General features: G+C 42.8%; 1 protein-coding gene across 5 annotated transcripts; it reads left to right on the top strand.

The window, feature by feature from the left end:
• The first annotated feature begins 1,148 nt into the window (after window positions 1-1,148).
• TSC1 (TSC complex subunit 1) lies at window positions 1,149-27,560 on the top strand. Of its 5 annotated transcripts, none has more exons than XM_033077151.1 (23): window positions 1,149-1,253; window positions 8,195-8,257; window positions 9,309-9,484; window positions 10,357-10,460; window positions 11,083-11,235; window positions 12,894-13,038; window positions 14,063-14,217; window positions 14,504-14,577; window positions 15,992-16,170; window positions 16,599-16,708; window positions 16,930-17,053; window positions 17,425-17,537; window positions 17,770-17,842; window positions 19,096-19,194; window positions 19,289-19,856; window positions 20,078-20,121; window positions 20,648-20,814; window positions 21,700-21,882; window positions 22,216-22,326; window positions 22,824-22,946; window positions 23,858-24,045; window positions 24,152-24,313; window positions 24,558-27,560. In XM_033077151.1, exons 3-23 carry the CDS (start codon window positions 9,379-9,381, stop codon window positions 25,036-25,038), a joined length of 3,462 nt encoding a protein of 1,153 aa, XP_032933042.1. In that variant the 5' UTR covers window positions 1,149-1,253; window positions 8,195-8,257; window positions 9,309-9,378; the 3' UTR covers window positions 25,039-27,560. The 5 variants fall into 5 exon arrangements, with proteins under 5 accessions (XP_032933042.1, XP_032933040.1, XP_032933041.1 ...); XM_033077149.1 differs by having other exon boundaries at window positions 24,555-27,560; XM_033077150.1 differs by having other exon boundaries at window positions 17,422-17,537; window positions 23,861-24,045; window positions 24,555-27,560.

The following is a 27,560-nucleotide window of genomic DNA, read 5'->3' as shown; positions in this document are numbered from 1 at the left end:
CCAAGCACAAGGCAGGACTAGATTAAAAATATACTGGCTCCAAACAACTCTTATCATGAGGCAGGACGACCCACTGCAGGTGCAGCGGGAAGGAACTATCTCAGTCCTGCAGGGATCAGAGCTGGGAAACACAAAAACCGCTGCAGAAGTTCAAAATCAACCCATCATGCTCAGATGGGGCTATAATCTGTTTGGTTTTTTTTTTTTTTTTTCCTTGGACCTCATTTCCACCTTGCAAATTTGATGCTGGTGATTCCTGCTGGGATCTGGGGACAATTCTTGCAGATTCCAGAGTCGGTGTGTCCCCTGTGGAGCTGCTCCTCCTTGGAGAAGGAAAAACACGGAGATCCCACCAACCTGGGGGCTGAAATGTTGAGTTTTCAACCTGTTGCACGTGGCACAAAAAAATCCTCCAAGGCTGGAGATCCTTCCCCGTGGTAATTTCCTTTTTCCCCTCCCACCCTGCATTTTCCACAGGCAAAGATTAACTTTTATCAGCAAGGATGTGATGTTTGTGTCCTATGGCTGCTGCATTTGGCGGCGAGGGGTGCGGGCAGAAAACAAAAACAATGATACAATGACAGAATAATTGTGCGCAGCTTGGATTAATATTAATAAACCCTCAGAGAGCCAAAAACAGGAGAAGGAAAGAAGCTTTGCACGCTCATCAATGAAAATCAATGAGGTTTGGGGCGCGTGCCCGGGGGTTCCGTCCGGGAGCCACCAGAGCCGCGTCCCCTCAGCACCGCTCCGGCACACAACATTTCCGAGACGCTTTTTTATTCCCTTTCGGCACATGCCCACACTTTGCACAGGATTCCCAAAAAAGAAGAGAAGAAAACCAAACCCGACCCCCGCCCGCCGCATCCCCTCAGGGCCGGGCCTTGTTTACCGCCCGCGCGCGGCCCCGCCCCCCGCATCACGCGACCTCCGCCCGCCGCAGCGCTGACCCCGCCGGGATCCCTCCGCCGCGGGACTCCGCGGGGGCGCGGCGGCCGCGGGCTCGCCCCCCGCTCATCCCCCGCCGTGGGAACGTCCCGTGAGGCGGGAGCGGCGAGCGGGGCGGGGAGACACCGGGAGAGAAGCCGGGCAGGCGGCGGAGAGCGAGGCGGTGGGGCGGGACTAGTTTGTGCGGCGGAGGGATCCGAGGGGCGAAGCGCTGTGATGGGAGGGGGAGGCAGGGCCAAGATGGCGGCGCCCTGTGGGCCGGAGGAGCCCGGAGTGGTAAACAGCTGAGGGGAGGAGAGGGAGAGGTGAGTGCGCCGGGCCGCCCCTCGCCGCCACCGCCGCCGCGACACCGGGGACAGCCGCGGGGACGGAGAGGAGGAGACAGAGCAGAGAGACGAGCGGGGAAGCAGGGAGAAAGGGCTGGGGGAGGAGGCGGCAGGAGAAAGGGAAGGGGTCGGGGGGATGGGGAAGGCGGGGGGTGATGCTCCCCTTCCGTCCCCTTTCCTGCACCCCTCTGTCCCCTTTCCTTCCTTCCAGACAAACTTGCTCTGAGGGGATCCCCAGAGCTCCCCCCTCCCGCAGGATCCCCCCACCAGCCAAAGCGCCCTTTAATTCTGCGATTTTATCGAAAAAGGCTCAGCACCCCCATTGCAGAGGCTGATTTCCACGTTTCCCCTGCCTTGGCTGAGGAGGTTCCCTTGTCCGGGGTTGGGCATTAAATAAAGCAGTTGTTAAAGTCTGTCCCCTCAGTGAGGAAGGCTTTTCTCATTTCCTTGCTCCTGGGTAGGTAATGTGAAGTCAGGATGTTGTTTACTTCTACAATAAAACATTTTGCTTCCTGTTATCACAAAGAACTTGGAAGGCTGCAGTTCTGAAGTTTTCACCCTTTGTTTGCTATGGATGCAACCTCTGTCATTGTTTTATCAGTTTAGGCAAAGCTTCTTTCCTTGCTGTTTGGGGTTGGGGTTTTTTAATGAATCTTTACAAGGCAATGAGTGAAAGGAAGAATGTGCCTTAAAGGAATGTATGATTCAAAACCCCTGGAAATGACCCAGAAACTGGGATCAGGTTTTGTGTGCAGAACTCTTTCCAGAACTGCTGTTTCCAGAGAACCTTCCAGTGGGTGCTAATACAGGTTTTCATTCTTTGTGTGGTCTGATCCTGCAGTTTTCTGACATTAGCTTCAGGGGATAGTTATTGGAAATCTGTCAGAATCGAAGCACTACTGAAGTGATCCCATCAGGTGAAAAAAATTCCTCTGCAATTTACATGTGTGAACAACTAGAAAGTAAATCTTTGAGAACTCTGGAAGTTTTAATCAGTGCAAACCTTGGGAATCCATCTATCTGCTGCTGTCTGCTGAGCAGCAATCAGGTACTCTGCTTATCAGAAACAGCTACACCACACTGAAGTTTTAAAATAAAATCAGGGATTTAAAATCCTTTACTCAGTGAAAACCCTTTTTGCTTTGTTTTGGTCATTTGTTCTGTTTTTAGCAGCCCAGTTCAACCAGGACTACATTTGTGAATAATTGCATGGACTTACACCGATGAAAATATAGTCAGAATATCTAATGTGTCATGAGATAAGCTTTAATTAAAATGATTTTATCTCTGGCTGTGTTTAATCCTGACACTTAACTCTTTGTTACCTTTATGATGACTAAAAAAGTGCCATTATTAATGGATTCCCTTGTGAAATATACTGGCCAACTGCAGATGTTTTGGTGTTTGGACAAATATTTGTTTTCAGTAACTATTTGTAGTTTAAAATGAATGCTGGCTCTATTTGCAGCTGGACTGCTGGGATGTTGACTTGTCCTGATTCCTGAAATTCTTCCAACTGCCAGGCACCTTCTTGTCAGCACTGACAGGAGCTGGGAGTGTGATTCAGCCTCTTTGCAAATTGAATGGCCTGGAACACGTGCATGGTGCACACATACACAAATATATATTTGGAAAAAATAATTTTTCATTTATTAGGAAGAAATCTTTTACTGTGAGGGTGGTGATGCTGGCACAGGGTGCCCAGAGAAGCTGTGGCTGCCCCTGGATCCCTGGAAGTGCCCAAGGCCAGGCTGGATGGGGCTTTGAGCAGCCTGGGGTAGTGGAAGGGGGTGGAACTTCATGGTCCTTTCCAACCCAAACCACTCTGAGATTCTTAAATAATAACAATGCAATAATCAAAGCACTTTGCAGTGGTGGAAGCAGGGGAGGGCACCAGATTTTGTGGCAAGTTGCAGACAGGTGTGTATTTAAAAAAGAATGTTACAGCTTAGTGGCTGGTATTATATGTTCATGTAATTTAATAAACATAATGAGGACAAGTAATGATGTTTCCTTTCTCAGCATAAGCATTTCTTTGAGTAGCACATTAAGATCCAGAGTCAAGTTCTTGCAGTGGTGAATTGCTGTCACTTTCCTGGGCATTATGCATGTTTTGTTTTTACTGTACAGTTACACATCATTTGCTATTGTTCTGTGTGATGCTGGGTTTAATTCTTGGAGCAGTTAAAAAGCCTTGATGAGTACATTAGATAGGTTGCAGTGGTTTCAAGGTTTGCTGAATTGCTGCCTGACTCTGAATATTTTAAAAGGTTCCTCTTGGGGGCAGAAAAAATGCTGCAGAGATTTAGGAGTCTCAGTCCTTGTGTTAGTGCCAAGTTTAGAGCTCTCTGATCACCTGTTTGTAGTTAAAAAGATTCCATAGTTGGACTGACTTTCTGTGTGTAGTGTTAATTAAATTGTTCTAGAAAGCCAGAGCTTGTTTTATTTATTTATTTGCTATTAATATATGCAGTTGTGTGTAGGGAATTGCAGTAATTCCCTGATTCCCTTTAGGAGCTGGCTGGTTTTCCTGGCTTCTGCCAGAGGGTGAAGTGACAGCCCTTCCATGTTTGGGCTTTTTATGACATGAATTGTTTTTAAACAATTTTCCCTCTGACAGAAATGTGATGAGTAGCAATTAGCAACAGTATATTAGCATAGCAGAGAGCCCAAAGAATCTTAAATATTGCTGAATATTGTTTTCTTTCTGTGCTTGTGGGGGTTTTTTTTGTGATATTCCTGTTCCCACGTCAGTTAAGCACCTGTAACAAAGTACAAGAGAATGTGTATAATAAATCAAGTATAACTATAAATAATGATTTAGTTTAGTTATGGAATCTTGTATCAGATCTTAATATAACCAGGAAGATATTTACTATTAGACACCTTCTTTCTTTAAAGATGAAGAAATAAATTAAATAGATTGTATTGCCAGTTGTAGTGATCAGTTTGAAATGAGGTTTAGAATGTGTAGAGTTATTATTTCTGGGTGGTGGAAAAGGGAATTATCAGCTGCTTGCTTTCCTGTGCCACCAGTGGATTTTCTCCCTGCTGGAACTTTTCATTCATTGCTTATGGCACTTGTATAATGGCAATGTTCAGTTTAACTGTGAGGGAAATGTAAGATTGGGCATGGTTAGGAAGCACAAACGGGCTTCAGTTTTTGTGTGGTGAATGGGAGGGGGTGAGGCTTAATCCTTTCATGACCAACATTTCAAAGATGCGAGTGAAAAGGGCTGCTGTGCTGTCAGTCTGAATTTTTCTTTGAAAACAATTGCTGTAAAATCCTTCTGTCCTCGTTCATGGCTTTTGCCAAAGCAATACCTGGGGATGTGACCTGACCTTACCTGCGACAGAAATCAGATGGAAAATGGAAATCTGGAGGTTCTGGTGCTGTGGTGTTGAAATCCCCTTTTCTCTTGGGGCACAGGGAGCAATAACCATTTACTGGCACACCCTAAATTTACCTGCTGCTCCATGAGGGGCGATAAAATGCTGCTGTGGATCCCCCAGAGTGGGTGCTCTGTGTCTGAATTTGGGTGTTGTTGCAGCAAAGGCCCGGGGTGTGTTTGTGGTGGTTCCCCCTCCTCCCCACCCCTGCGAGCAGCATAACTGGCACTACCAGCTGCTTTTTCGTTTGGCTTGGGATAAAAATACACTGAACAGAAGAACATCTTCTCTTGACAGAAATACTTAGAGAAGTCATAATCTTTGGGAATACTCTGCTGTCTCTTTCTCTGTTTAGTCTTTTCCAATTAATATTTCGACAGTCTATTTTCTGCAGTCTCTCCCTTTGTCTGGAGATTGTGGCTTAAACTGTTTTGTGTTGTTAATTAGCTGCTGAAAAAAGTAAATTTAGACTTGGTTCTTGGCTTGTTGGCTTCTCCTTTTCCTTCTGTAAGATGGCTCCAAAGCTGTATTGGTATTTTTTTTTTTACTAAGTATATCTTAAAGAAAGCTCTTGAATGTAAGAAGTGCTGTTGGTGTGATATTTTCCAGTGAGATTAAAATGCTGCATTTTCAAAGGTATTTAAATAGAGTTTTTATACACCTTACTAACCAAGTACTTTAGATCTTTTGTATAAAACTAGTTTTAAAAGTTAGTGAAGAGTCAGTGACTCAAATCACATGGAAAACTTACTTGTTTTAATCCTATTAGTTGCAAGAATGGCTTCAGGGATGTGGAAATTCTTCTGATGAGAGAATGATTACAGTTCTGGGGATGGAAGCATTAGAGAGGCTCATGTTGTAACTGTATTTGAGCAGAAAGCCCTGCTGGTGATGTGATACTGTAAAGGTGTCAGGGATGTCCTGTTCACCTCACAAGTATCAATTCCAGATACAAAATACCCTGACAGTCCCTGGCTGATCCTGCTGCTTCACAAGGTGTTGGGAGCCCCTTAACCTGGCCTGTGCTTATCTACAAGATTTGAAAATCACATCCCAAATTCCTGGTGGGACTGTGATAAATCACACTGACACCAGGAGCTGAACTTCATCTACCAGAACACAACGTTTTCTGACTAAAAGCCTGTTGCCTGTAAACTACTTATTCAGCTGCCTTTGCCTGAAAAAAGTGTGACATGATTTAAGACTATTGCTGGAATTTCCTGGCTTGTTCATTTGTGTTGGGCACAGATTTGGAGCATCTCAGTCTAAAATGACAAATGACTTTACCTTGAGAAAGCTGTGATTTGTTTTTTTAAAAGTTGTGGTCATTTGTGTACAGTGGGGTGACAACATTGACTGGTTTGGTGTAACTTCAGATAAACTTCCACCTTCATGAGGAGCGTGTGTGTAACACTGCCCCATTTTTAGATGTGCTTTGAAATACTTTCATTAATATTTTGAATACTTTTGGAGTGGAGACTGCTCCACTTTAAAGTATTCAAGTGCACGACTGACGAGTTGAAATAAACGATGCTGGATTTATTGGCACAAGGTCACTCCAGCCATCTGTTTTAGTCAGGGAGCTTGGGAAATGATCTGTTACCTACGTGTGTGTCCTTATCACAGCTGAGCTCGCCTTATCAGCCTCGCCCTTATCTGATGGCAGGCTTTGTTCGTGCCAGCACAATGGCACTAAGTTTGAAATCCTCTTACCTGCTCAACATTTAAGCCGGGCTTTTCCCAATCTGTCTGCAGAGGTGATGTTGAGCCTGACTTCCAGAACCCATCCAGAGTCTCTCCAAAAGTGTGTTTTATGATTCCACCCCGCTACAGCTTTTCCTCTGGCAATATTGGAATCAGTGAAACTGCTGTTGAGGTTTTTGCTGGTGTGTGGCAAAGATCTGGTCCAGTATAATGGTATTGCTCAAGGAAAATAAGAAAAAAATCACTGTTTTCACTGGTATGGAATGGGAATCAAAGAAGAGAGTTGACAAGGTTTTTATGGGGTAAAAAAAGCAGAGACTCGTGTTTCTGCTGCTTTAGTTCTCAAAACAGGTTTTGCTTGCAGTTGCTCTGGAGGTGTGGCCATGCATCTCTTTTGTTAACAAGACTTTAAACAACTAATTCATGTTGCTTGGGAAGCTGGTGAAATCGTTGCTTAACCATAGCTGAGACTGTCCTGATAGAAATGGAGGGCCAGGAAGGGCTGTTGGAAGATGTGTTCTCAGAAACAAGGAATAGATTCCTTGGAGAGAGCTGCTTCCCCACAGAATGTTGCAAATGCAGTAATTGAGTCAATTCAATATTCTAATGATTACTAGAAATGGAGAAAGCAGTTGATTCCTCTAAGAGAGGGGAAGGCTGATTTCTTAGGTTGCATGGACATGTGACTTTAAACCTTTTGAGGGGATGCTGTCACTCTGAGCATTGTTTGTCTTCTAAACAGCGAGTGCTTTGAGGAAGGACTTGAAGCTTGGGAGTCTGCACAATGCAGGGGGAAAAAAACCAACCAACAAACCCAAACCAAAATCCTAAACCACAACAAATGCCAGCTCTGATTTTGTGAAAAGCATAGATCTGTTCTGCTTTCAGTAAAAAGCAACTTCCCTCACCCCAAGTCTCTGTTCTATTATTATCCAAGTCTTGCTCACACTACCAGCCAGTTTTAAGTCTGCAGGTTTAGCATTTTGCCAGCATTAAACCAGAAAGGAAATAACATTTAAATCTAAACACTTCAGTGATCAGACTCTGCTGGCTGCCTGTACATGACCTGAAGTTTCATTTGGACTGTTCAGTCATGATCATTGTAAACTGAGGGTGATTGGTTTTATGTTCTGCAGTGGTGATTACTGCAATGCTCCAGCCAGTTTGTTGCTGCTGAAATGCCAGTTGGGAATGTGGTGCCATATTATCACCTTTGAATTTGCAATCAGTGCCAGGTTAAGTAAGCTGATGTCTGGTGCCACTAAGAAAAGTGACCTTGGGCAGTTCTGCAACTGCAGAGTGATATGTTGCAAATGACAAAGTTTACTGGTGGACAGGTTAAGTCCTGCTGTTCAGTGACTTTGTTCAACATAAATATTCAGGAAAGTCATATGTGGATAGGTAATTGCAGCATTGTCATTTAAAACAGAGCAGTGATCTGTGGTCCTTAGCCAATGCCTAAAAATGTTTTGAATAGTATTTAAAGGCTTAAAATAATTACTCAGAATAGAGAGGAAGCCTTTCTGTGTAAGATTCTACCTGCCATAAATAAAACTTCAGCAGCTTTGAAGGGTCACAGTACAAAAACTTGGTCTTGTGAAAACCATCTAGTTTGAGGTAGTTGCACAGCTTAACCTGTGGACAGTTCTGGGAAGGGCAACTGCAGCACCTCTTGGTGTTTTTCAGACTGAGGGCTGACTTCTCATGCAGGGGGTGCACAACTCTTCTGTGTAAAACACTTAGTGATGTTCTGAATATATATATGTGTGATAAGGAAGAAGTAAATTGTGCCTTTTCTTAACCTCTTTCTGGTTTTTCTTTATTAGTGATCATGAAAGGTGTGTGGCTGACAGCATTGCAGACAGAAGCTCAGCTCATCCACAGAACAGGTGCTGTAAACACAACTGCAGTAGAAAAACAATTTTGTGTGTAAATTTGGTATGTGTCAGTCTTGCCTTCCATGGGGGAAGTGAAAAATGTATTCTAGCTTGGAGTGGGAGGGAAGAAGAAGTCCTTACTGATAATATTAGGTGTGATTTAAAGTCAGATTTGTTCTTCCAGTGGGAAAGGTTTGGTATGGGATTCTTCTGGATGAAATAAAAATGGATTCATTTTGTGATAGGTAGGTCAGTGTGGCACCTGAATCCCTCTGGTGCTGGAAAGAAGCCATTTTAGAAGCCTGACATGGCTTAGATTTGCTCCCACTTAGCACTGTGCAGCTGACCAGTTGTTACCTGCACACTGTTGCATTTAATACCTGCTGCAGTTTTTGCACTGCAGAGTTTGTGATCACAGATCACACAGATGAGGTCAAGGTGTGCTGTGCTGCTCAGGCTGTGTTTGGTGTGCTCAGGCTGCCCAGGAGCAGCAGCTGCAGCAGCCCTGCTTGAGTTTCTCAACAGCTGCAGCCTGGCCACGTTACAAAGTCTTAAAGCTCCAGTCTCTCAGGGTGCAACAATGCAGAGCCCAGGGCAGTGAATTCCTGACCTGGTCACAGGAGTGGAGAAGGATCTGGAGGTGTGTGTTTTCTCCAGATTTTAGTCTTATGCCACAGACTGGAATGGTGGTTTGAGGAGGAATTGCTGTAAGAGCTGAGGAATGGAGGGATTCCAGGGAGCTTTTTGCATTTTGTTCAAAACTTTAGGTTCATTTTACCGACCTGGGGAGCAAATTAAAAAAAATATAGTAAAAGAATGCTATGACAGTCTAGATACTGAAGTCTTCTGCAAAACAGATTAATGTCCCTGTGAAAAACATGAAAAACCCCTGCTCATGACTCATTGGCTTTTTGGAAATTCTTACAGCTTTTATTGCAGGTGTGGAAACCCTAACAATCCTCTCATTGTTAAATGGGCACTTATGTGGAAAGAAAACAGGAGAGATGAGAGATTTTATACAGAAAGGGAAAAGTTCACTCATCTGCTGTCTCTTCTCTCCTAGTCTGGTAGAAGGACACCAATGAAGAACTTCCTGAAGTTTTAACCTCCACATTCATGTCAGTACGTGCATCATGGCACAGCAAGGAAATGTTGGTGAGCTCCTCTCAATGCTGGATTCTCCAATTCTGGGTGTCCTGGAAGATATAACAACTGCATTCAAAGATAATCTCATTTGTGGTATGTATCTTTTTGAGAAGAATTTTACTTTTACATCACTAAAGGTAGAATCATGTGTTTGTTTTTGGTTTTTTTTCTGTCAAACACTGTCTTTGCAAATTCAGCTTGAAAGAAACTCTTGATGTTTGGGTTTGAAATTGCTTTAAGGATTGAGGCTTCTCTTCAGTCCATTGTGCTTAATGGCATGGCTTCTGGAAGGTCTGTTACATAATTGTTAAAACACTATTACAAAATGACTGGCTTTTCCCGAGGCAGAGCCTCAAGTGTGAGCTGATGAAACTTTCTTAGTCAAGTGTATCTAGAAAAAATTAGGTGTCACCCATTTATGGGAACTAGTGGGATTTTGTTAATTAAAAAAAAAAAAAAAAACCAGCAAAAACAAAACAAAAAACCCTACTCCCAAACAAAACAACAGACTCAGACTTTGAAAAGTGATTGCTGCTGTTGAGGCATCACTTGTGCTGACAGAGCCTTTTGAGAGCATGAGAGCACTGCCAGTGTCCTTGTCCCTGAGCTTGCTCTCCTTTATCTGCTGAAGGGAGAGAACATCAAGTCACTCCTGAACACTTTAGGGTAAAGCACCCTTGCAGCTCAGCTACCTGTAGGGATTTATGGTTAGACAGGAATTGTTGGTTGTTACAGCCTGGTTCCTTTCCCTGAGCTGAATGCAATCTCTTGAATGGTTTGGAACCAGGAAATGTAGTTGAGAGGTCTCATTTTCCCAAAGGTCTGCTAAACACCAAAGACTGCTTTGTGTTAGAAATTGTGTAATAATTGCTTAAAAGTTCTGCAATGTCATTGCAGCAAGTGCTTCATTTTTAGTGTATTGAGAATGTTTTTGGTTTTTTTTCCTTGCTGTCCCAAACTGACAGACCGTGGGCCTATGCTTGTCAACAACCTGGTGGACTATTACTTGGAAACCAACTCTCAGCAGGCACTGCATATTCTGTCCACCCTGCAAGAGCCTCATGACAAGGTAAAAAAAAAATCTTGTTATGGCAGATTTTAGCCTGGTATTGAAGCAGCCTTTAAATAGCATCTGTTAAAACTCTAGGGGTTCCACTCTGGTGTAGAATTACCTTGCTGTAGAGATGTAGTATCTCAGTAGTAAGAGTAGTTTAAGCTTTAAAAAAAACTTCAGAGGTCTCTGTTTCTTGAGTTGCTTATGTTGACCCAATTAAGCAAAGAACCTCTATTAAAAAAAAGGATTTGGAGGATTACTGTTGTCTCTTTACAGTGCTCCTGCTGCAGGATGTGTTAGCCTAAAAGAAATTTGGTATTTTGAGAGCAAGTCAGGATTTTAAATAGATTGTAATTGGCACTATAAATTGGCTGCTGCCCAGATTTTTTTTTGTTATTTACTTATAAACATTTTGAAGTGCAGTGACTGCTTCTGGCCTGTATAGTTTGCATTTGTCTACCAGTAATCTCAAAGTTATTGCAGGGTTCTGTTTCCTCTGGGATCTTGTAAAATTTATAAAATGCCCATAGCTCCCATACTGACAAACTGCTGAATATAGACTGGTGACAAAGAGAATAGAGCTGTTCAATATAAATACCTTTCTTTTTCTACCTCTCTCTGCAAAATCCTTTTTCAGCATCTACTGGACAAAATTAATGATTATATGGGCAAAGCTGCTACTCGTTTACCCACCCTCTCTCTGCTGGGACATGTGATAAGACGACAACCATCTTGGAAACACAAACTTTCTCAAGCACCTCTCCTGCTTTCATTACTTAAATGTCTCAAGGTAAGAACTGGCAGTGCTGTCTATAAAATCCCTGATACAAGGCATCTGATTCCTGTTTTGATGTCATTTAGTTAAGCCACAGTGGTATTAATATCAGCTGAATACTCTGTGCTGATGCTGTTACTGCTGACAATCTTGTTTCTAAAAGCCACTGTCAGTGTGAGTTAGGAATGTTTATTAAAACTTTCCTGAAATAAGTTAAAGACAAGAGGGCCCTTGGTGAAGTTGGTGGATCTCTTGAGTGTGAACTTACTGAGAAATACAGTAACTTCCACTGGTGCAATTTGAATTTGTGTGTCCTCTACCTGCAGTGTAGATGGGCCATGCAATGGAATGTTCCCTGGTGAAATTACCTTGGAATTAGCAGACTTTTCCCTTCTTAGCTGCTGACATTCTGGATTACAAGGAGGTAGCTGTTCCCCAAGCTTTGTGGGTTTTTTCTCCTCATCTGCAGATTGATCAGGTGTAATACTGTACAGCACTGTACCAGTGAATAAAGAAAGAAAAGTGCTTTGAGACCTAGAATGCATTGTCAGTAATGGAATTTATGATGTAGTGAGGAATCCACATTAGTCATGAAATCACATTTAAATGCACAATGCAGTCAAGTACCAGTGCTCTTCAAAACAAAACCACCACAAATTTGTAACTGCCAAAGGAGCAGCTCCAGCTGCTGTTACTGCAATCCCTGAGGTGCCTGACAAGATCTGTTGCCCTTTGCAGTGACTGAGGGAGGAGTGAAGTGTGTCAGAAAGCTGCTGGGAGTAGGACAGAGATGTGGAAGTGCTGGGGATGTGGACAGAGGGAAGGGATGGACAGGAAATGTGCTCTGATAGGTTTTGTGACTGAAGGAGAGCAGAGGCTGTAGACACACAGAGGAGGATAAATCCCTTAAAACTGATTGTCCATCAGCCTGGGAGATACCCAGAGAGCTCAGCAGCACCTGCCCACAGCCTGACCTGTGCTCTGTGCACCCTGTGCTGCCAAAGCAGAGGAGCTACCAAAGAAAATGTGCATTAAACTGAGGAAGCAAGGAAAGAGTTTGAACATTTTCTGTGTCCTTTCCTAAAATCTGATTCTCTCTTCCTGTTTCATCCAGCCAAAGGTTTGTGTTGCCACATCCCTTTCTTGTGGCACAAGCCAAGGTATTCTAGTCATTTCAATTACTAGGTGTTCCAGTTTGTTTGAATTACTGCTGGGTGAAATTTCCAGCAGCCAGTTTTAGTAGAAAAACTTTTGACCTTTGTGTTGGTAACTGGCCAACATCCTTAAACACCCTGATCAGATCTGTACTTTCTGAGCCTCTGAATGCTGTGTGTGTTTAGCTCTGGGAAGGAAGGAAGGTGCCACATGAGATGCTTCACATACCAGTAATTGTTTTTACTCAGCTGTGGTACTGTGGTGATGTTCCCTTTTTAACTAAGCCAAGTGTTTATACAGAAAAGCAGCAGAGTAGGAGCAAGAATCCCAAATCTATTTTTATTTCAAGTTGTTCTGTATGAAAAAACTCAATAATCTTGGATCATTAAGTTCTGTTAGGTTTCAGAGGGATTTCAATAGAGAACTTTTTCCATGATGATGATTCAATGTTCACTTCATCCTTGGAAAAAATTAAGTTCAACACATTTAACTAATGCAGGTTTTTTCCCTTCTTGCAGACTGACACAGATGTAGTAGTACTCACCACAGGTGTCCTAGTGCTAATAACCATGTTGCCAATGATTCCTCAGTCTGGCAAACAGTACCTTCATGATTTCTTTGGTATCTTTGGGCGTCTCTCAGCCTGGTGCTTGCAGAATCCAGGTGAGATTTCAACTTTGTTGCATGCAGTTGTGGTTTAGCAGTATCCTTGTGACACGTGTGCAGTTGGTGAGCACGTTCTTTGGTGAGACTCTTAATGGTCTGAGATTATTTAAACACAGAAAATGATGTGTTAAACCCACAAGCTGTTCTATACTTTGAGAGCATGGGGGAGTTCTTTGCTCAGAATTTAGAAGTCTCTTAGAATCTTCTGTGTGGTGCTGCTATTGCATGAAATTTCACTGAAGCAAAGTACTGCCCTGATGACAGTGAAAAAACAGAGACTGATCTTAGTTGAGAGAGAAGGGAAAATGCTGATGTGTGAGGCAGATCTTGGGGAATTTGATATTCCCAAATACAAATGGGGAGGGAAAATAATCATCATATGTAAGAGTTTATTTTAATGTGCAAATATCATTAGTCATGAAGGTTGATAAAACTGGTTTTACAGAGCCCTGGCTTTGCTGAATTTGTTGTAAGGGGTCTGATGTCTAACACCAGCAGTATCTGTGAGTGTGGCTCATGGCTGAATGAACAAATGCTGTGTTAAGCACATAGAGCTGCTATTTAGAGAGCCATTCTGCATTGCAAGTAGGATTGGAACTTCTGAGGTGAATACTAAGATTTGTCTGCTATGATTGCATTTGGTGGCTACAAGCTTTTAGTTTTTACCTTTTGAAGTGAAACAAATCTTAGTTTCCTTTTCCAGTCATTCAGTCAGTCTTACACTGGCTCACTATCTAGAGGAGTTTCAGGTTTTAACTTGAATAAAAACAAAGCTGTGTTTTGAGAATGACAGCACTCTGGTTGGAATTAATAGTCCTTATCTTAATTTCTGGGTTTGCTGTGAGCTGATGACTAAGTGTTGCTTGTTTTCTGAGAAGACTTCAGTTTCACTAGGGACTATTTGTACCTCAGAAGACTCGTTCCAGTTAACATTTCAAATTTAAAAGTACTTTGCTTGCATTCTTAGAACTTTTGTTGTTTTCTCCAATGTAATGAAAAAGATTCTAACTACTTTTTCCAGGTCATGTGGCAGAGATTTATCTTGTCCATCTTCATGCCAGCGTTTATTCTCTCTTTCATCGTCTGTATGGAATGTATCCTTGCAATTTTGTCTCCTTTCTGCGCTCTCACTACAGTATGAAGGAAAACCTGGAGACCTTTGAAGAAGTAGTCAAGGTAAAATGCTGCTCATCTGTGTATTATCTAAGGCAAGGAATTTATAGCTGTATATTCCAATTTGATACAATTAATTTGCCAGTTCAGCTGAGAGCTATTCAACAAAACAAAAATACAAAAACGAGCAATTTAACTGAAGGCTCAGTCAACTCTTGAAGCTGTGGAGATGTGTATTAACCTTATCTGTTGAATGTAACTTTCTGAACTATTGGGATCAGTAGTTTTGTGTGGTTTAGTGCAATCCAAAGGTGCTGCACTGATAACAACTCCTTCTTCTTCCTCCCAGCCAATGATGGAACATGTGCGAATTCATCCGGAGTTAGTGACTGGATCCAAGGACCATGAACTGGACCCACGAAGGTATTAAATGTTCTCTCTGCTATGAGGAAAGGCTCAAATTGAGCAGCTTTCTGTGGGGTTATTTCAGAAGGTTGCAGCAAAACCTTTTCTGTCAGCAACAGTTTGTGTGGGGGTGTTTTGCCACCCAGATTTGTAGGTGCACCAGGTAAACATGTAGACTTTCCTCATCCCAGCTTACAGCTGGATGAATAAGCAAAAACTGTTGTGAAAGGTCATTAACAACAATATTGGGATTCTAAATTCATTTTGTGTCTGGGATGGCATCTGTCTTCTACTTTATCCTATTTTTATGATTTAATGATCAAACATCCTCATAAGAATCTAAACCAGTTTGCCTATAATGAATAAAGTGAAACTGCCAGAGATGCTTCATTGGCTGCAGGTTTGGGTCATACTCTTTGGGTTTCTTGAAGTATTTGATGGGATTTAAGTGTTTAAAATGGCTTCAGTGTGTCTTGTTTTGGTACCTAGATATTGGTTCATTTAACAGATCAGTTCTTTTAACAGGTATGTGTTAACATTATCAGCTGTATTAGTTTTCTTTAGCAATAGGCTCATTTGCCTGCAGCAGCACCACTTGCTGCTTTTCTCTTGTCTCCACAGGCCCAGCCACTGAAGAGGAGAATTTGACTCTTGTTGCTGCACAGTAGTGCTCTTGCCCTGCTTTTCAGAGCCACTAGGAAATCACTCCTAACTGGGAACCCATTGAATGTCACAATGCTCAGTTTTGCAGGGGGGAGGGTGGCATCACTCAGGAGCACAATTGGCACAAACCCACCAGTGGAAGCCTTCTGTTCTGGTATCTTGGACAGAGTACTTTATTTTCCAAAGCAACCCAGCCTTTAATAGATAGCCTTCTGGGCTTTCTCTTCTTTACAGTGAACTTCCATCCCTGAAATACTGGGCAGATTAATCTGGCTGCTTAATTTAGTGAGAAGTAGTTTTCAGGATGAAGGAGGTAGTAATAGTAAAAAGCATTCCCCAAACTTGGGAGGAAAAACACAGATCTGAAGCTGGCATTGCAGCCAGTGTTTGGTTAAATAATACAGATTCCCCCACTGCTGGCATGTCTAAATTTTGTCTATCAACATCTGAGCGTAGTTGAGCTGATTTCTACAGCTGCTGAAGCTCAGGATCAACCAAGTCTTCGTATGTTCCTCCTTTCCAGAGTGCTCCATGGCAGACCTTTATGGATCTCTGTGTCAAAGCAGTTTGTCTCCTCTTTGAGACCCATTCTCACAAGTCATCTGGTTGCAATTTCTGTCTGGTGCCTTGTTCCAGTTTGGCTGGGAGCATGCAAAGCTGCCTGGAACAAATGAGCCATCCTACAAGCCAATTCCTCCTATCTCCAGGAACTCTTGTTTTTAACAATAATTGACTAACTTACTCTTTTGGATCCAAAAACTGTCTGCAGGTGGAAAAGACTAGAAACTCATGATGTTGTGATAGAATGTGCCAAAATCTCCCTGGACCCTGCAGAAGCCTCGTATGAAGATGGTTATTACTCTGTGTCTCGGAAACTCTGCACAAGCTTAAAACATCATCAAACTGACCCCAGTGCCAGCTCTTACATTGACACACAGAGCAGCTATGGTAAGACCTGCCTGATGGCTAATCAATACCCACTTGCTGGAGGAGAACTGGCCCTAGAGCAAAGAAACCCATCTCATTAATTATCCCACTTAAAGTCTGATTCTTAGGCACCAGAAGATAAGCCATCATTAAAATAATAAATGCATAGATTTATTTTCTATGTGCAGGCATGTGTTCTCAGCACTGTCTCTTCATCCCCTGTCCTCCCTACCCCAAAACAACAACAAAAAAAGATAGTTGTAGTTTAATGTATTCAACAGATATTTTTTTGGGCTGGAAGAAAAGTCTCTAGCTACAAATGTATATGTTGGATTGATTTGAAATGCTTTGATTAAAAGTCTTTAAGTCCTAGCCAGAAGAATCCTGGGTTTGTATTTGATGTGTTGGGTGCTTTGGAATTTTGATTTTCTCTTTTATTTAATTTTCAGGGACTTCTACCCCATATTCCACTCCTCGGTTAACACTATCACAAATGCCAGGGCAGCTACCTCAGATTCTGAGCCCACAGTCCACGAGGCTGTCAACTGAGCCACAGCAGGTAAAGCAGGAGAGGAAGCCCAGCAAGTTTTCATTCTTTGCACTTTCATAGTTTCTTGTGCCAATCTTAAAAATCCATGGTTTTGAGCTGTGCTGTGAATTCTTCAGAAGTTGGTGTTCGTTTCACATTTAATCTCTGCCTGATTTCCTGTGTGAAAACCTGGATCCAGGTGCTTCACACGTTCCTTTTGTGAGCTCTGCTGTGTTTTGCTGTGTGCACAGGTCACCATCTGGAGCCCTTCTGCAGTGTGTGGTATGACCACGCCGCCGACGTCCCCCGGCGTTGTCCCATCAGAGTCATCCCAGTCTGCATCACAGCCCTACAGCAAAGCTTTTGGCACATCTGGTACGTGCTGCATTTTGGAATTAAGCCTTCCAGGTTTGTTTTACTGGAAATTCTGGCTGTAAATTTTACTGGCAGTTTTTAAATGGGAATGCCACATCGTGCCAGTTGATAGGCATGAGTGATTACTCCTGTGAACTGAGTTCCTCACCTAGAGCAGTGCTGATGCAAACTGAGAGGAAATCTGTGAATTCAGTGCCAAACTCTGAAGCAACTTTTGGGAAACTGCACTTTTGTGTTGATAAACAGCTGAAAGAGATTTAAGAAGTAAATGCTTTGAGATGGTGTTTAAATGTACAATTCTGCACATACATTGTTCAGCTGAAAGGAGGAAGAGGGAGCCTGCTGAGAGAGCTTGTGTTCCTTTTCAGCAGGGGGGAAAGGAACACCTTTGGGAACACCAGCCACATCTCCTCCTCCACCCTGCACTTCAGATGACTTTGTGCATGTTTCACTCCCTTCAGCTGCTGCCACACCTCCTAAAAAGGTATTACAAAATTCTTCTGCTGGACTAATGTGTTTTTTTTTTTTAATTGACTTGCCTTAATGCAGTGACCTTAACTGAGAAAGAAAAATCAGAGTAGGCGCTTTATAAAAAACTTTTGCATTTCACTGCAAAAACTCTTCTAAATGTAGTCAACTATTTGCCACTTCCAGCTGCACAGTTGTCAATGAAATTGAAGGCAATTAATGTGTTCTGGGTTTCTTTTGTTTTCCAGGAGGACAAACCAGATTCTGGGAGGCCTTTACTGTACCGACAGCAAAATGTCACAAACAGCGATAAATCATTGGGTAAACTCCATTTTCCTCTCCCCATTACTACAACCTATTGTAAACAACTGCAGTTTTTATTGACACATGTTCCAATTCCCAAACACTTTTCCACAGTTGTTTTTTTCCCCTCTGAGTTCTTTGTAGTTCCAGGATCATCCTTAACCTGTGATTCAACTTAAAACCTTCTTGTGATGCTTCTGATTTCAATTTAACTATTCGTGTTCAGAAGTAGCTTGAGATATTTTTTTACCTTACTCTCCTGCATATTCAATAATACAAATATATACTGAAGGCTGGAAAAGGATATTTATTTTTCTAAAGACTGATTCTTTGAGGATGATTATTAGAAGCAGCAAATTTTGCTTCAGCAAGTTACCTGCCACGTGTCTGGATCGAACTGTAAGGCTGCACATAAGAGTAGATATTAAAGGCCTCTGGAAAAACTCTTATCTACAATTATATTGCTGTACTTGAACCTGTTTTAAAGTGCTGTGAAATACTGTAATCAGTAGGTTGGGGAACTCAACTTTTAATAGGTAAATGTAGATTCCATTTTCCATTCTCTCTGTGACAGCTGTAGGAAAGGGATTTTGGAGCTGTAATTCTTTACCATCTTCAAGGCAGAGATGATAGTGAAATTTAAAGCTGGTTTTCCATGGTGTAGTTGTATGGTATCACTGGAATCTGAATATTCTGAATTCGAGGTTACAAACAGGCAAAGTTTTTAACTGAGTTCTGATCTATGACTGAGCTGAGCATGAGATTTCTGTCCTGCAGTGTGTATCCCACAGCTGCAGTCTCTGTTTTGATCAGTAGTCACATATGGCAAGTTTGTATTACATCAAATTGCTAAACTTCCTTTTTTCAAGCAGGTGCTGTGTCTTGTGGAGCCAGCTCAGAAGCTAAAGGGGAGCTTAATGTGGAAATAGAGCAGCCACAGTGCACACAAACCACCTTATTCTATTTATTTAATGGGTTAAATTGCAAACAGCACACCCATCCTCACAGAGGTTGTGCAATAGTAAATGTTAAGTTTACAAAATTACATTTTGGGGTCAGGACTGACCTGTGACTGATCTCTGAACTGTTTTCCACATGGAATGGAGCAGGAGTCAGATACCTTCCTCTGAGGAAGCATCTGAAGGAGGGACAGGCTTTTATTCTGAGGACCTTGCAGCATAAAAGACTTGTGTTTTGTGCTGTGCTAAGACAGGAGAAAACAGCACCTGTACAACTAACTTTTTGTTTTCTGTTTTGTTTTTTTTTTCCAGACATACCCAGTAGTAAAAGTTCAGTAACCTTAAGTGATCTTGCAGAGTTTTTAGGTGGGTTGTCGTTTGAAGATAGCGCTGAGAAGGACAGAGAGGAAGGTAATGCCTGCCCTCCTTACCTCCACCTAGCTAAGGAAATGTTTGTCCTGTTGAAATAGCAGATGCATCATGATGCTCCCTCTCTCCTCAACAGATGCAATATCTAAAGAGATCTCGGAGATCACGACCGATGCTGAACACATGGTGCCTAGAGGAGGATTTGACTCCCCGTTTTACCGCACAAACGAAAGTCTGTCCGGCTCTCAGAAGAAGACCCACTCAGCAGCCTCCAGTGTTCAGGGACACAGTCAGACCTCTGAGCCTTTAACATCTCTGGACAAGCCTGGGCCTGAGGGTGCACGGGAAACACCCAAACAAACGTTTACTCCCATAGACAAGCCCTGTGGAGGCCCTGGGGAAAGCCCTGCTGGGAACAGGGAAGGAACCTCTGGGGAGCCGAGTATTCTCACTCCCAGCCCTTGTAAAGTACCAGCACAGAGGAGAGTGGTGTTTGGGAGTGGGCAGCCTCCCCTCTATGAGCACCTCTTCGAGGTTGCATTACCAAAGACTGCCTACCTCTTTGTTGGCAAGAAGACTGAGGAGCTGCTAAAGAAAGCCAAGGGAACCCAGGATGAAGACTGTATGTCCTCGACTTCTCCTGTGGAAGTGCTGGACAGGCTGATTCAGCAAGGAGCAGATGCACACACTAAGGAGCTGAACAAGTAGGTGACTGAAAATCTTACTTTGCAGACTTTATTGTTACTCTTTTTTTGTGCTGGCTTAATTTTAAGCTGTGCCAGAAAAGCAGCTGCACAGTTCCTCCCTAATCTTTTTCTACCAACTGACCTTAATTGTACTTTTACCAGGCTATAAGCTCTTTTGAGGTGAACATTCAATTTTTTTACTTAAACTTACCTGTTAATGCTGCATTTTCTTTTTTCAGGTTGTCTCTGCCAAGCAAATCTGCTGACTGGACTCACTTTGGAGGTGAGGAAATTTCTTGTGTTTTGGCAATCTGTTCCTCTATTATTAGACTTGCTTAAACAATGACCTGCATACTTTTTGCTTGTGGGTTTTTAACTAATGCTGCATGCAGAAAGATGATGCCCTCCACTTAGTCATGGTTTATCTTCTTAGCAGATACCTGTGTTCCAGAGAGATGAGCTACTTTTTTCATCTTTGAAAAGTTCAAAATTCTAGACACTTCTGCTTTTGACCATTTCAGCCTTGTGAAGTTTTAGAGTGCTGCTGGTCATCTGACAGATCCTTGCATTCTCTCTGCTCGTTGAATCTCAAACTGATTCTTTTTCTTGCTTATTTATGTGTCTGTGTCTTAGTTTTGTGCTCTGAGGTTTCTGTGGTGATGGTGCCTTGGCTTTTTTTTCCTTAATCAAAGGAGCATTCCATTTGAGGCATATATCCATTGCTTTGGGAAAAATGTTTCTGATTTTCTGCTGGAGATCAAATAAAGCAGAGAGGGCAGCTCAGTAACCTCTTCTGTCTCCCACTCCAGGTTCTCCCCCCTCAGATGAGATTCACACCCTGAGGAACCAACTGCTTCTGCTGCACAACCAGCTGCTGTACGAGCGCTTCAAGAGGCAGCAGCACGCGCTGCGCAACCGCCGCCTCCTGCGCAAAGTCATCAAAGCCACGGCTCTGGAGGAGCACAACGCTGCCATGGTGAGCAGGCACACAGCTCCACCAGTCACTGGGACACACTGGTGCTGCCACAAGTGTGAATTGGCCTGCCTGGTGTCTTTTGGTACCACTCAATTAACAAAGAAGCCTCATTTGTCACTTCACTCAAGTCGGTGTTTGTGGAGTGACTCGCACAGGAGTTCTGTGTGCTCTCATTATGAATGTCAGAAGTTTGTAGTTGACTGCAGGCAGCTGAATCCTTCATGCTTGACCCATGCCAAGACTTGCCTTTGGATAGTGATAAAGGCTTCCCTGTTAGTGGAGTGGTTGTTCAATGCCTGCCTAAACACCTTACTGCCTATTTGAAAAAATATTGTCCCTTTGCTCCTCAGATGAGGACTAATAGCAAAAGCTTTGAAAACTCAAGTGTTGTTTTCCAGAGGTGTTCACTGTGATAGAATTTGAAGATATAAGTGCACTGAAAGGTGTCTCAGTACAGATTTAGGTGTTAGTATATTTTCATGTTATAGCTAATTCCATCAACAGTTTCACCTTCTGATAATTTACTCCAAGAACCAAAAATAAACTTCCAGGTAGATTTTGGAAAATGAACTGATGCTTCAGCTGTGAGGCCCAAGTCCCTGTTGAAAGCATGAGAGGTAGTAGAAAAACAGGCTATTGTTCATTGTGCATTTGAATGTGGCTATGAGTTTTCAGTCTGTCCACTCTTATCACCATTCCATCTCCTTTACAGCCAAAACCAAGCCAAGCCCCAACAGCCTTGAGAAAGTTCTCTGTATGAAATGTTTGGTGTGTGGGAAAGTGTTTTCCTGCATGCTGGTAATGACAGCTTTGCTTGGCTGAGCATTGATGTCCTAACTGCTAAGCAGGTGTCTTTTCTGATGCCTCATGTGGGATTCTTAACAGAAAGATCAGCTGAAACTGCAGGAAAAGGAGATCCAGGCCTTGAAACTGAGTCTGCAGAAAGAACAAGCAAGGTACCACCAGTTTCAGGAGGAACATGATAATATTGTGGCTCAGCTTCACAGCCAGATCCGACAGCTGCAGCACGACCGGGAGGAATTCTACAACCAGAGCCAGGAATTGCAGGTATGAAGCATCAACAAATTTGTTGTCTGCTTACTAGTTTTAAAAATAACCTTCTTCATAACAAGGCATGAAATATCTGAGAGGAAGCTGTACATTTTTATTAGAGATATTGTCCTGATTGAAAATTAGACAGTGCATAATTGAAAGTGTTTAACTTAGTATCATCCTTTTATAGTTCTATTTTGTCCTGTCTTCAGTTTGAAATAGGAAAAGGCAGGTTCTTAGTATAGCTTGATTTCCAGTGCTGGGGGTTTACAGCCTCCCAGCCCTGTGTCCCTTGCTGTCCTTAGTGAAATTTCAGAATCCTGAGTGATTTTTTTGTCACTTGAACAGACCAAGCTGGAAGACTGCAGGAACATGATAGCAGATCTGAGGTTAGAGTTAAAGAAGGCAAACAACAAGGTGTGTCACACTGAATTGCTGCTTAGCCAAGTTTCTCAAAAGGTAAGAAAAGTCAGTGTTCCCAGGGTCCCTTTGTGTCTTTTTGATTATTTTTTATCTGATAGTTTTCATCAGATGCTCTTTCTTGATCTGAAAGAAACCTGTGCTGAGCTCCATAGAGTTTGATACTAATTGCACAAAAACACAGAAAAATGTATTTTGATGAAGAAACCCTAAACTCAGTTAAAGGGCTTCTGAAACTTCTTATTTTGGTTTTTTTTTTCCACAGCAGGGATTTGCAGATTAAGCATTATGAATTTGTATTAAACCTTTGCTGAATCTTGACAACTGAAATTGTTTATATCATAAGTTGAATGGAAATGAAAAGTTCTTTATGAAAACAATTCATTTAACACTTAACTACCTATGATGCATTGGATTTTAGTCTGTTTCCCTCCTTTATAAAATACCTTGTGAACAGAGTGCCTGTCAGCTGTGACTCTCGTGCTGAATTCATCCCAGTTCAGCAGAAATGGATTCTGTTCCATTTCCCTTCCCAGCTTTCCAACAGTGAATCGGTGCAACAGCAGATGGAGTTCTTGAACAGGCAGCTGCTGGTCCTGGGGGAGGTCAATGAGCTGTACCTGGAGCAGCTGCAGCACAAGCACACAGACACTACAAAGGTACCACTGCAGAGGACTTTTGGGGACACTTCCTTGAGGTCATCATCCAGCAGTTGCCAGCCCTGAGTTCAGAAGGAAAGGCTTTGTAACTTAACACATTCTTTGTTCTGAAGCTGATTTTTAGGGATTTATTTTTATATTTGATCTTCTGTTCAGATGATGTGTGCCCTGTGGGTTTGAGGAATATCTTCAGTGCCCCTTCTGAAAGCTGAGGAGGAGTTGTTGGGTTATACCTGGGTTTATTTTCCAAAGGCCAAGACTTTACTCACATGTAACTGACAGCAGATTGTTGGTAAAACAATGCAGGGTAGTGGCAGAGTTTGTGGAAAGATCTTAACAAGGATTTTACGGGTTTTCATGAGGTGTTACTTTAAAATGAGCATCTCAGCCTTCCCACTCAGTCATTTTCCTATTAAAAGTTACCAGTAACTTCACTAAAACTTGTATGGTTCATATGGTTTTACTTCCTGACTTCAAAGAAACCTTTTTCTAATTAGAAGCAAGTAAATTACACAACAATCTAACTGTTCCTGCGTGAGAGCACGTAATTAAAGAAGGTGAATAACACGCTGAAAAAAGTCTTCTACTGGTATTTAATGAAGGTCATGTTGGAAAAATGGATTTAAAATAGAGTTTGTCTACTCTAATCCAGTGCAGAACGCAAGAGTGCTTTGATGAAAAGAGGTTTTCATAAGGAACATTAATGTGTTAATAAATTCCAGTGATGCATAGTTATTTTAATAGTGTGCATCCTCAGCAGGGCTGGTTTTCTATATCTGTTTTTAGAAATGCTGCTTTTATTCTGGCTTGCTTTAAAATGTGCCTATTTATAACATCAGAAACATGTCTAAACACCAATAAAAATAACACAGGATCAAATTATACTTTACCATTGTGTTGTTTGCTTCGAGGAGGTTGAAATGTTGCACGCTGCTTTTCGGAAAGAACTGGAGAAAGCAAAGTCGTGTGTTCAGCAGCAAAGCCAAAGGCTGGATGCTTCCCAGAAAAGGATAGCTGAACTGGAATCTCAGCTTGCAAAAAAGGACCACCTCTTCCTGGAGCAAAAGAAATACCTGGAAGATGTTAAAATCCAAGCAAGGTAGGGGCTTCCTGTGTAACATTTTAGCTGTCCTTTGACAGATGCACTGTCACAACTGAGGCAGAATCTGGAGATTTTGGACATTGTGGTTTCTCTCTTTGCTCAGGGGTCAGCTGCAGGCAGTAGAAAGCAGGTACAAGGCCCAGAAAAGAATCACCCAGGCATTTGAGCTGGAGATCTTGGATCTGTTTGGGCGGCTGGAGAAGAGCAGCCTACTGAAAAAACTTGAAGATGATAAAACAGAAGCAGCTGAAGCAGCAGAAGAAAGGTGAGGGTGGTGGTGTGAAATCTGCAGGACCCATGTGGGATTATTGTCAGTTGAAGTTGCAAAGCTCAGTGTGTGGCACATCTGGTTACCCCCTGTCACTCCTGCTTTGCCCCAGAACTGTGAAAGGAAACCAGAGGCAGAAAGGGAAAGTAATCCAAGTAATCTACCCTGGCCAGCATTTCCCTCTTCACTGTTTAATTGCTGTAATTTCCTTGACACTGTGTCCTCTCTCTTCCCCAAGCAGGCTGGATTGTGGTAATGAAGATACAGCAGGACACAGTGAAGAAACAATGGGTAGAAATGGAGAGACCAAACCTCCCAGCACCCGAGGCAGCAGTAGCAGTAAGGGGGGCAGCAGCAGCAGCGAGCTCTCCACCCCAGAAAAACCCCAGAACCAGAGGCTGAGCAGTCGCTGGGACACATCCGTGTTGCTGGAGCCCTCAACCGCTGTCCCACTGACTGTAGGCTCACTCCCCAGCTCCAAGAGCTTCCTTGGAATGAAGGCACGAGAATTATTTCGCAACAAGAGTGAGAGCCAGTGTGATGAGGAGGGGGTCACCATCAACAGGCTGTCTGATGCCCTAAAGACTGAACTATATAAAGATCCAAGCATGGAGTCAAAGGCCCCTCCAAGCCCCGATAACCTCTCGCCTAAGCTCCAGGAAAGCAGTGTTGGACAGCTTCATATCATGGACTACAATGAAACTCATCATGACCACAGTTAAAGAGGAAGATAGTCAATCAGTGTTATTTTCATATTCTTGGCATAGAACAGGAGGCGTGAGTGCAAGTTTAACTAAAAGCTTTTATGTTTTTTTGGTCTGAGCAGTGGCTCATGCAGCGGAGCAGGATCGATGGCCAGGAACGGAAGGAGGCTGCTGAACGAATGCAAAGTGGATTTTTGGGTCTGGAATTGAAAATGCCCAGCCTAACTCTTGCTTCTTTCTCAAATTCAATCCTTAGCAGCGTGTACTAATTTGAAGGGACAACTGTTAGCATTTGCAAGTATTTTTTTCCCTTTCTCCCTGTCCCCAGTTGAGTGGATGTGTTTATGAACTTGAGTGCAATATGAGGCCAAATTAACATTTGTGAGTTTACTCTGAATGCTTTGTATTTCTTTGCAAGCTTCCCATTTAGAGCAGTTGGTTGTGCTGCCTGTCCAGGTGACTTTGGTTCCTTTCATCCTGGAAAGAAGCAGCACTAGGATTTCCAGTGCATTTTCTATTTTTGCCTGTCCACTGTCCCCCATCCCTCAGAGCCCAGCCTTCATTAAGTTGGAGTCTGATTGAATACCCAAACGTTTAAAGAACATTGTACCTCTGCAAAATGATTCATTCACCCTAATTCATGATCATTGTTTATACTGTCCTTAACATTTCCTGGGAAGCTACATTTGAACAGACAAAAAGGAACTGGAGCTTGTAATGCAGAAGAGACCATAAATGCTGAAGACTTGTTAAAACACCAGCTTCAGATCTTCTGGGTGTTTGCCTGACAGACTGTGATTGACCTCACACTGGCTCATATGGGAACTCAGTTGGGGTGGGAGAAGAGGGAAGAGGAAGCTTTACTCAAGTAGGGAGAGGATGCAGAACATGGAGGTAGAATTCCAAGCTTATGAAGATCTGCAGAGGAGAATTTGCTTCTCTAATCAGGGAAATGTGCTGCCTCACCCTTCTTCATAGTTCTGCTCTTTGTTCCTGGTCTGAGCACGACCACATGTTTTGTGTCCAAGAAATTGGCTTCATTCTTCCTGGGAATACCTTTTCAGGCTTGACTTGGAGAAAATGGTTTCCTTTCAGTGCTCTCCTACTCAGATTGCAGCACATTTTTGAGTTCAGCAGTGTCAATTTGGCTCTAAGTCTCTCCCCTTCACCCTCATCCTCCTTCCTTAGATGACAAGGCTGAGGAGAAATCCTGCTCACACTGAAATCAGAATCCTGGCGTGAAGCCTTTTGGTGTTAATCATGTTTTAAGTCAATTATGAGCCTTCTGTGAAGGAGGATTGTGGGATCAGGGCTTGTCAGTGGTCAGACTCAATCTCCTTCGTGACAGAGCAGGGCCTGCTGTTAGGAAGGCAGTGCTTGTTTTAAATGTCCCAGTGGCTGGGTCCAGGTGTACTCAGACGGTTCAGGCTTCACAGTTCCCCTGCATCACACGTGGCCTCTTCTCCTAAACATCCTGTGGGTGGCAGCTGCTGTTTAAGAACCACCTCACATAGAAATCAAGTCCAAGCACACTTGCATTTGTAGTTCAAATCCCTTCTTAGCCCAGGTGGGAACGAGGCTGTCAGAGCAGCTGGTGCTCAGCTCATTCCTGCCAGGACTCGTCCTCCCATTCCCGCCTCCTCCGTAACTCCAAGGTCTCAATACATTTCTGCCTGTCTTAAATTATTCTCCGTGTCCTTTCAGTTGGTCAGTCCGAACTCTGAGAGTAGAGGTGAACTTCAGTGGTTGTGTCAAAGCTGACTCTGCATGGAGTAGAGAGTAGAGAGTTGGTTGTAAGTGACAGCCTGGTTTTGTCGGCGTCTTTAGGCTTTCTCAGACGTAGTGGTAGCAAACGTGGTAGCGCGTGTTTCGGTGAGATTTGGAGGTTTCCTGCCTCTTTCCCTCTGGATCCCAGGCCTGGGAGGTTTGCACACAAAAGGCCTGATGGGCCAGCTCAGCTGGAATGTTGGAGTTCATTCCACCCTGCTCTGCCCAGCCCAGATCTGGCGTTCCCAGGGGAGGCAGGTTTTGTGTCAGTCTCAAAAATGCCCTGGCAGCAACGAAAGCTCTTTGATAAGGTGGCTTTTTTTCTTCTTTTAAACAGGATTTTAGCACCAGGATAGTAATGGAAACCACTTTAGGTTTGTTTATGGACCACAAAGATTATGGAGGAACAAATTTTGCAATTTTCTTTCCTAAGTCTAAAAATCATGGATCTGCTGTATGTAGTTAACTTGCAGTTTTTTTGAAGGGGTCCCATCAGTGAAGTGGAAACAGATTTTTTTAACTGACTGCTTTTAGTTAAATCTAAAATTGCTGTCTTTGTCAAGTTAATCTGTTCCCTGCCTCGCTCTTTGTAAGCATGTTAAACAATCCACATTAAATGCCATAAATATGAAATACGGGGAAATGGTACAATCGTAAGCTAAAGAGAACTTAAACCAAAAGGAGGTTTTGCTGTCCTTATTAGAATGTTCTAAAATGTCAAGGCAGTTGCTTGTGTTTAACTGTGAACAAATAAAATGTATTGTTTTGCACTA

Source organism: Catharus ustulatus, chromosome 21 (genome assembly GCF_009819885.2).
Source record: "Catharus ustulatus isolate bCatUst1 chromosome 21, bCatUst1.pri.v2, whole genome shotgun sequence".
NCBI classification, from domain to species: Eukaryota; Metazoa; Chordata; class Aves; order Passeriformes; family Turdidae; genus Catharus; species Catharus ustulatus.
The sequence above is the reverse complement of the archived record's forward strand: the minus strand, read 5'-3'. Positions and strand labels throughout refer to the sequence as shown.

Coding starts and splice junctions, on each gene's coding strand:
- TSC1 (XM_033077147.1), top strand. CDS start 9,379: ATGGCACAGCAAGGAAATGTTGGTGAGCTCCTCTCAATGCTGGATTCT. Junction 13,039..14,062: donor CTGGTGCTTGCAGAATCCAG/GTGAGATTTCAA, acceptor TACTTTTTCCAG/GTCATGTGGCAGAGATTTAT. Junction 20,122..20,647: donor TGACTGGACTCACTTTGGAG/GTGAGGAAATTT, acceptor CTCCCACTCCAG/GTTCTCCCCCCTCAGATGAG.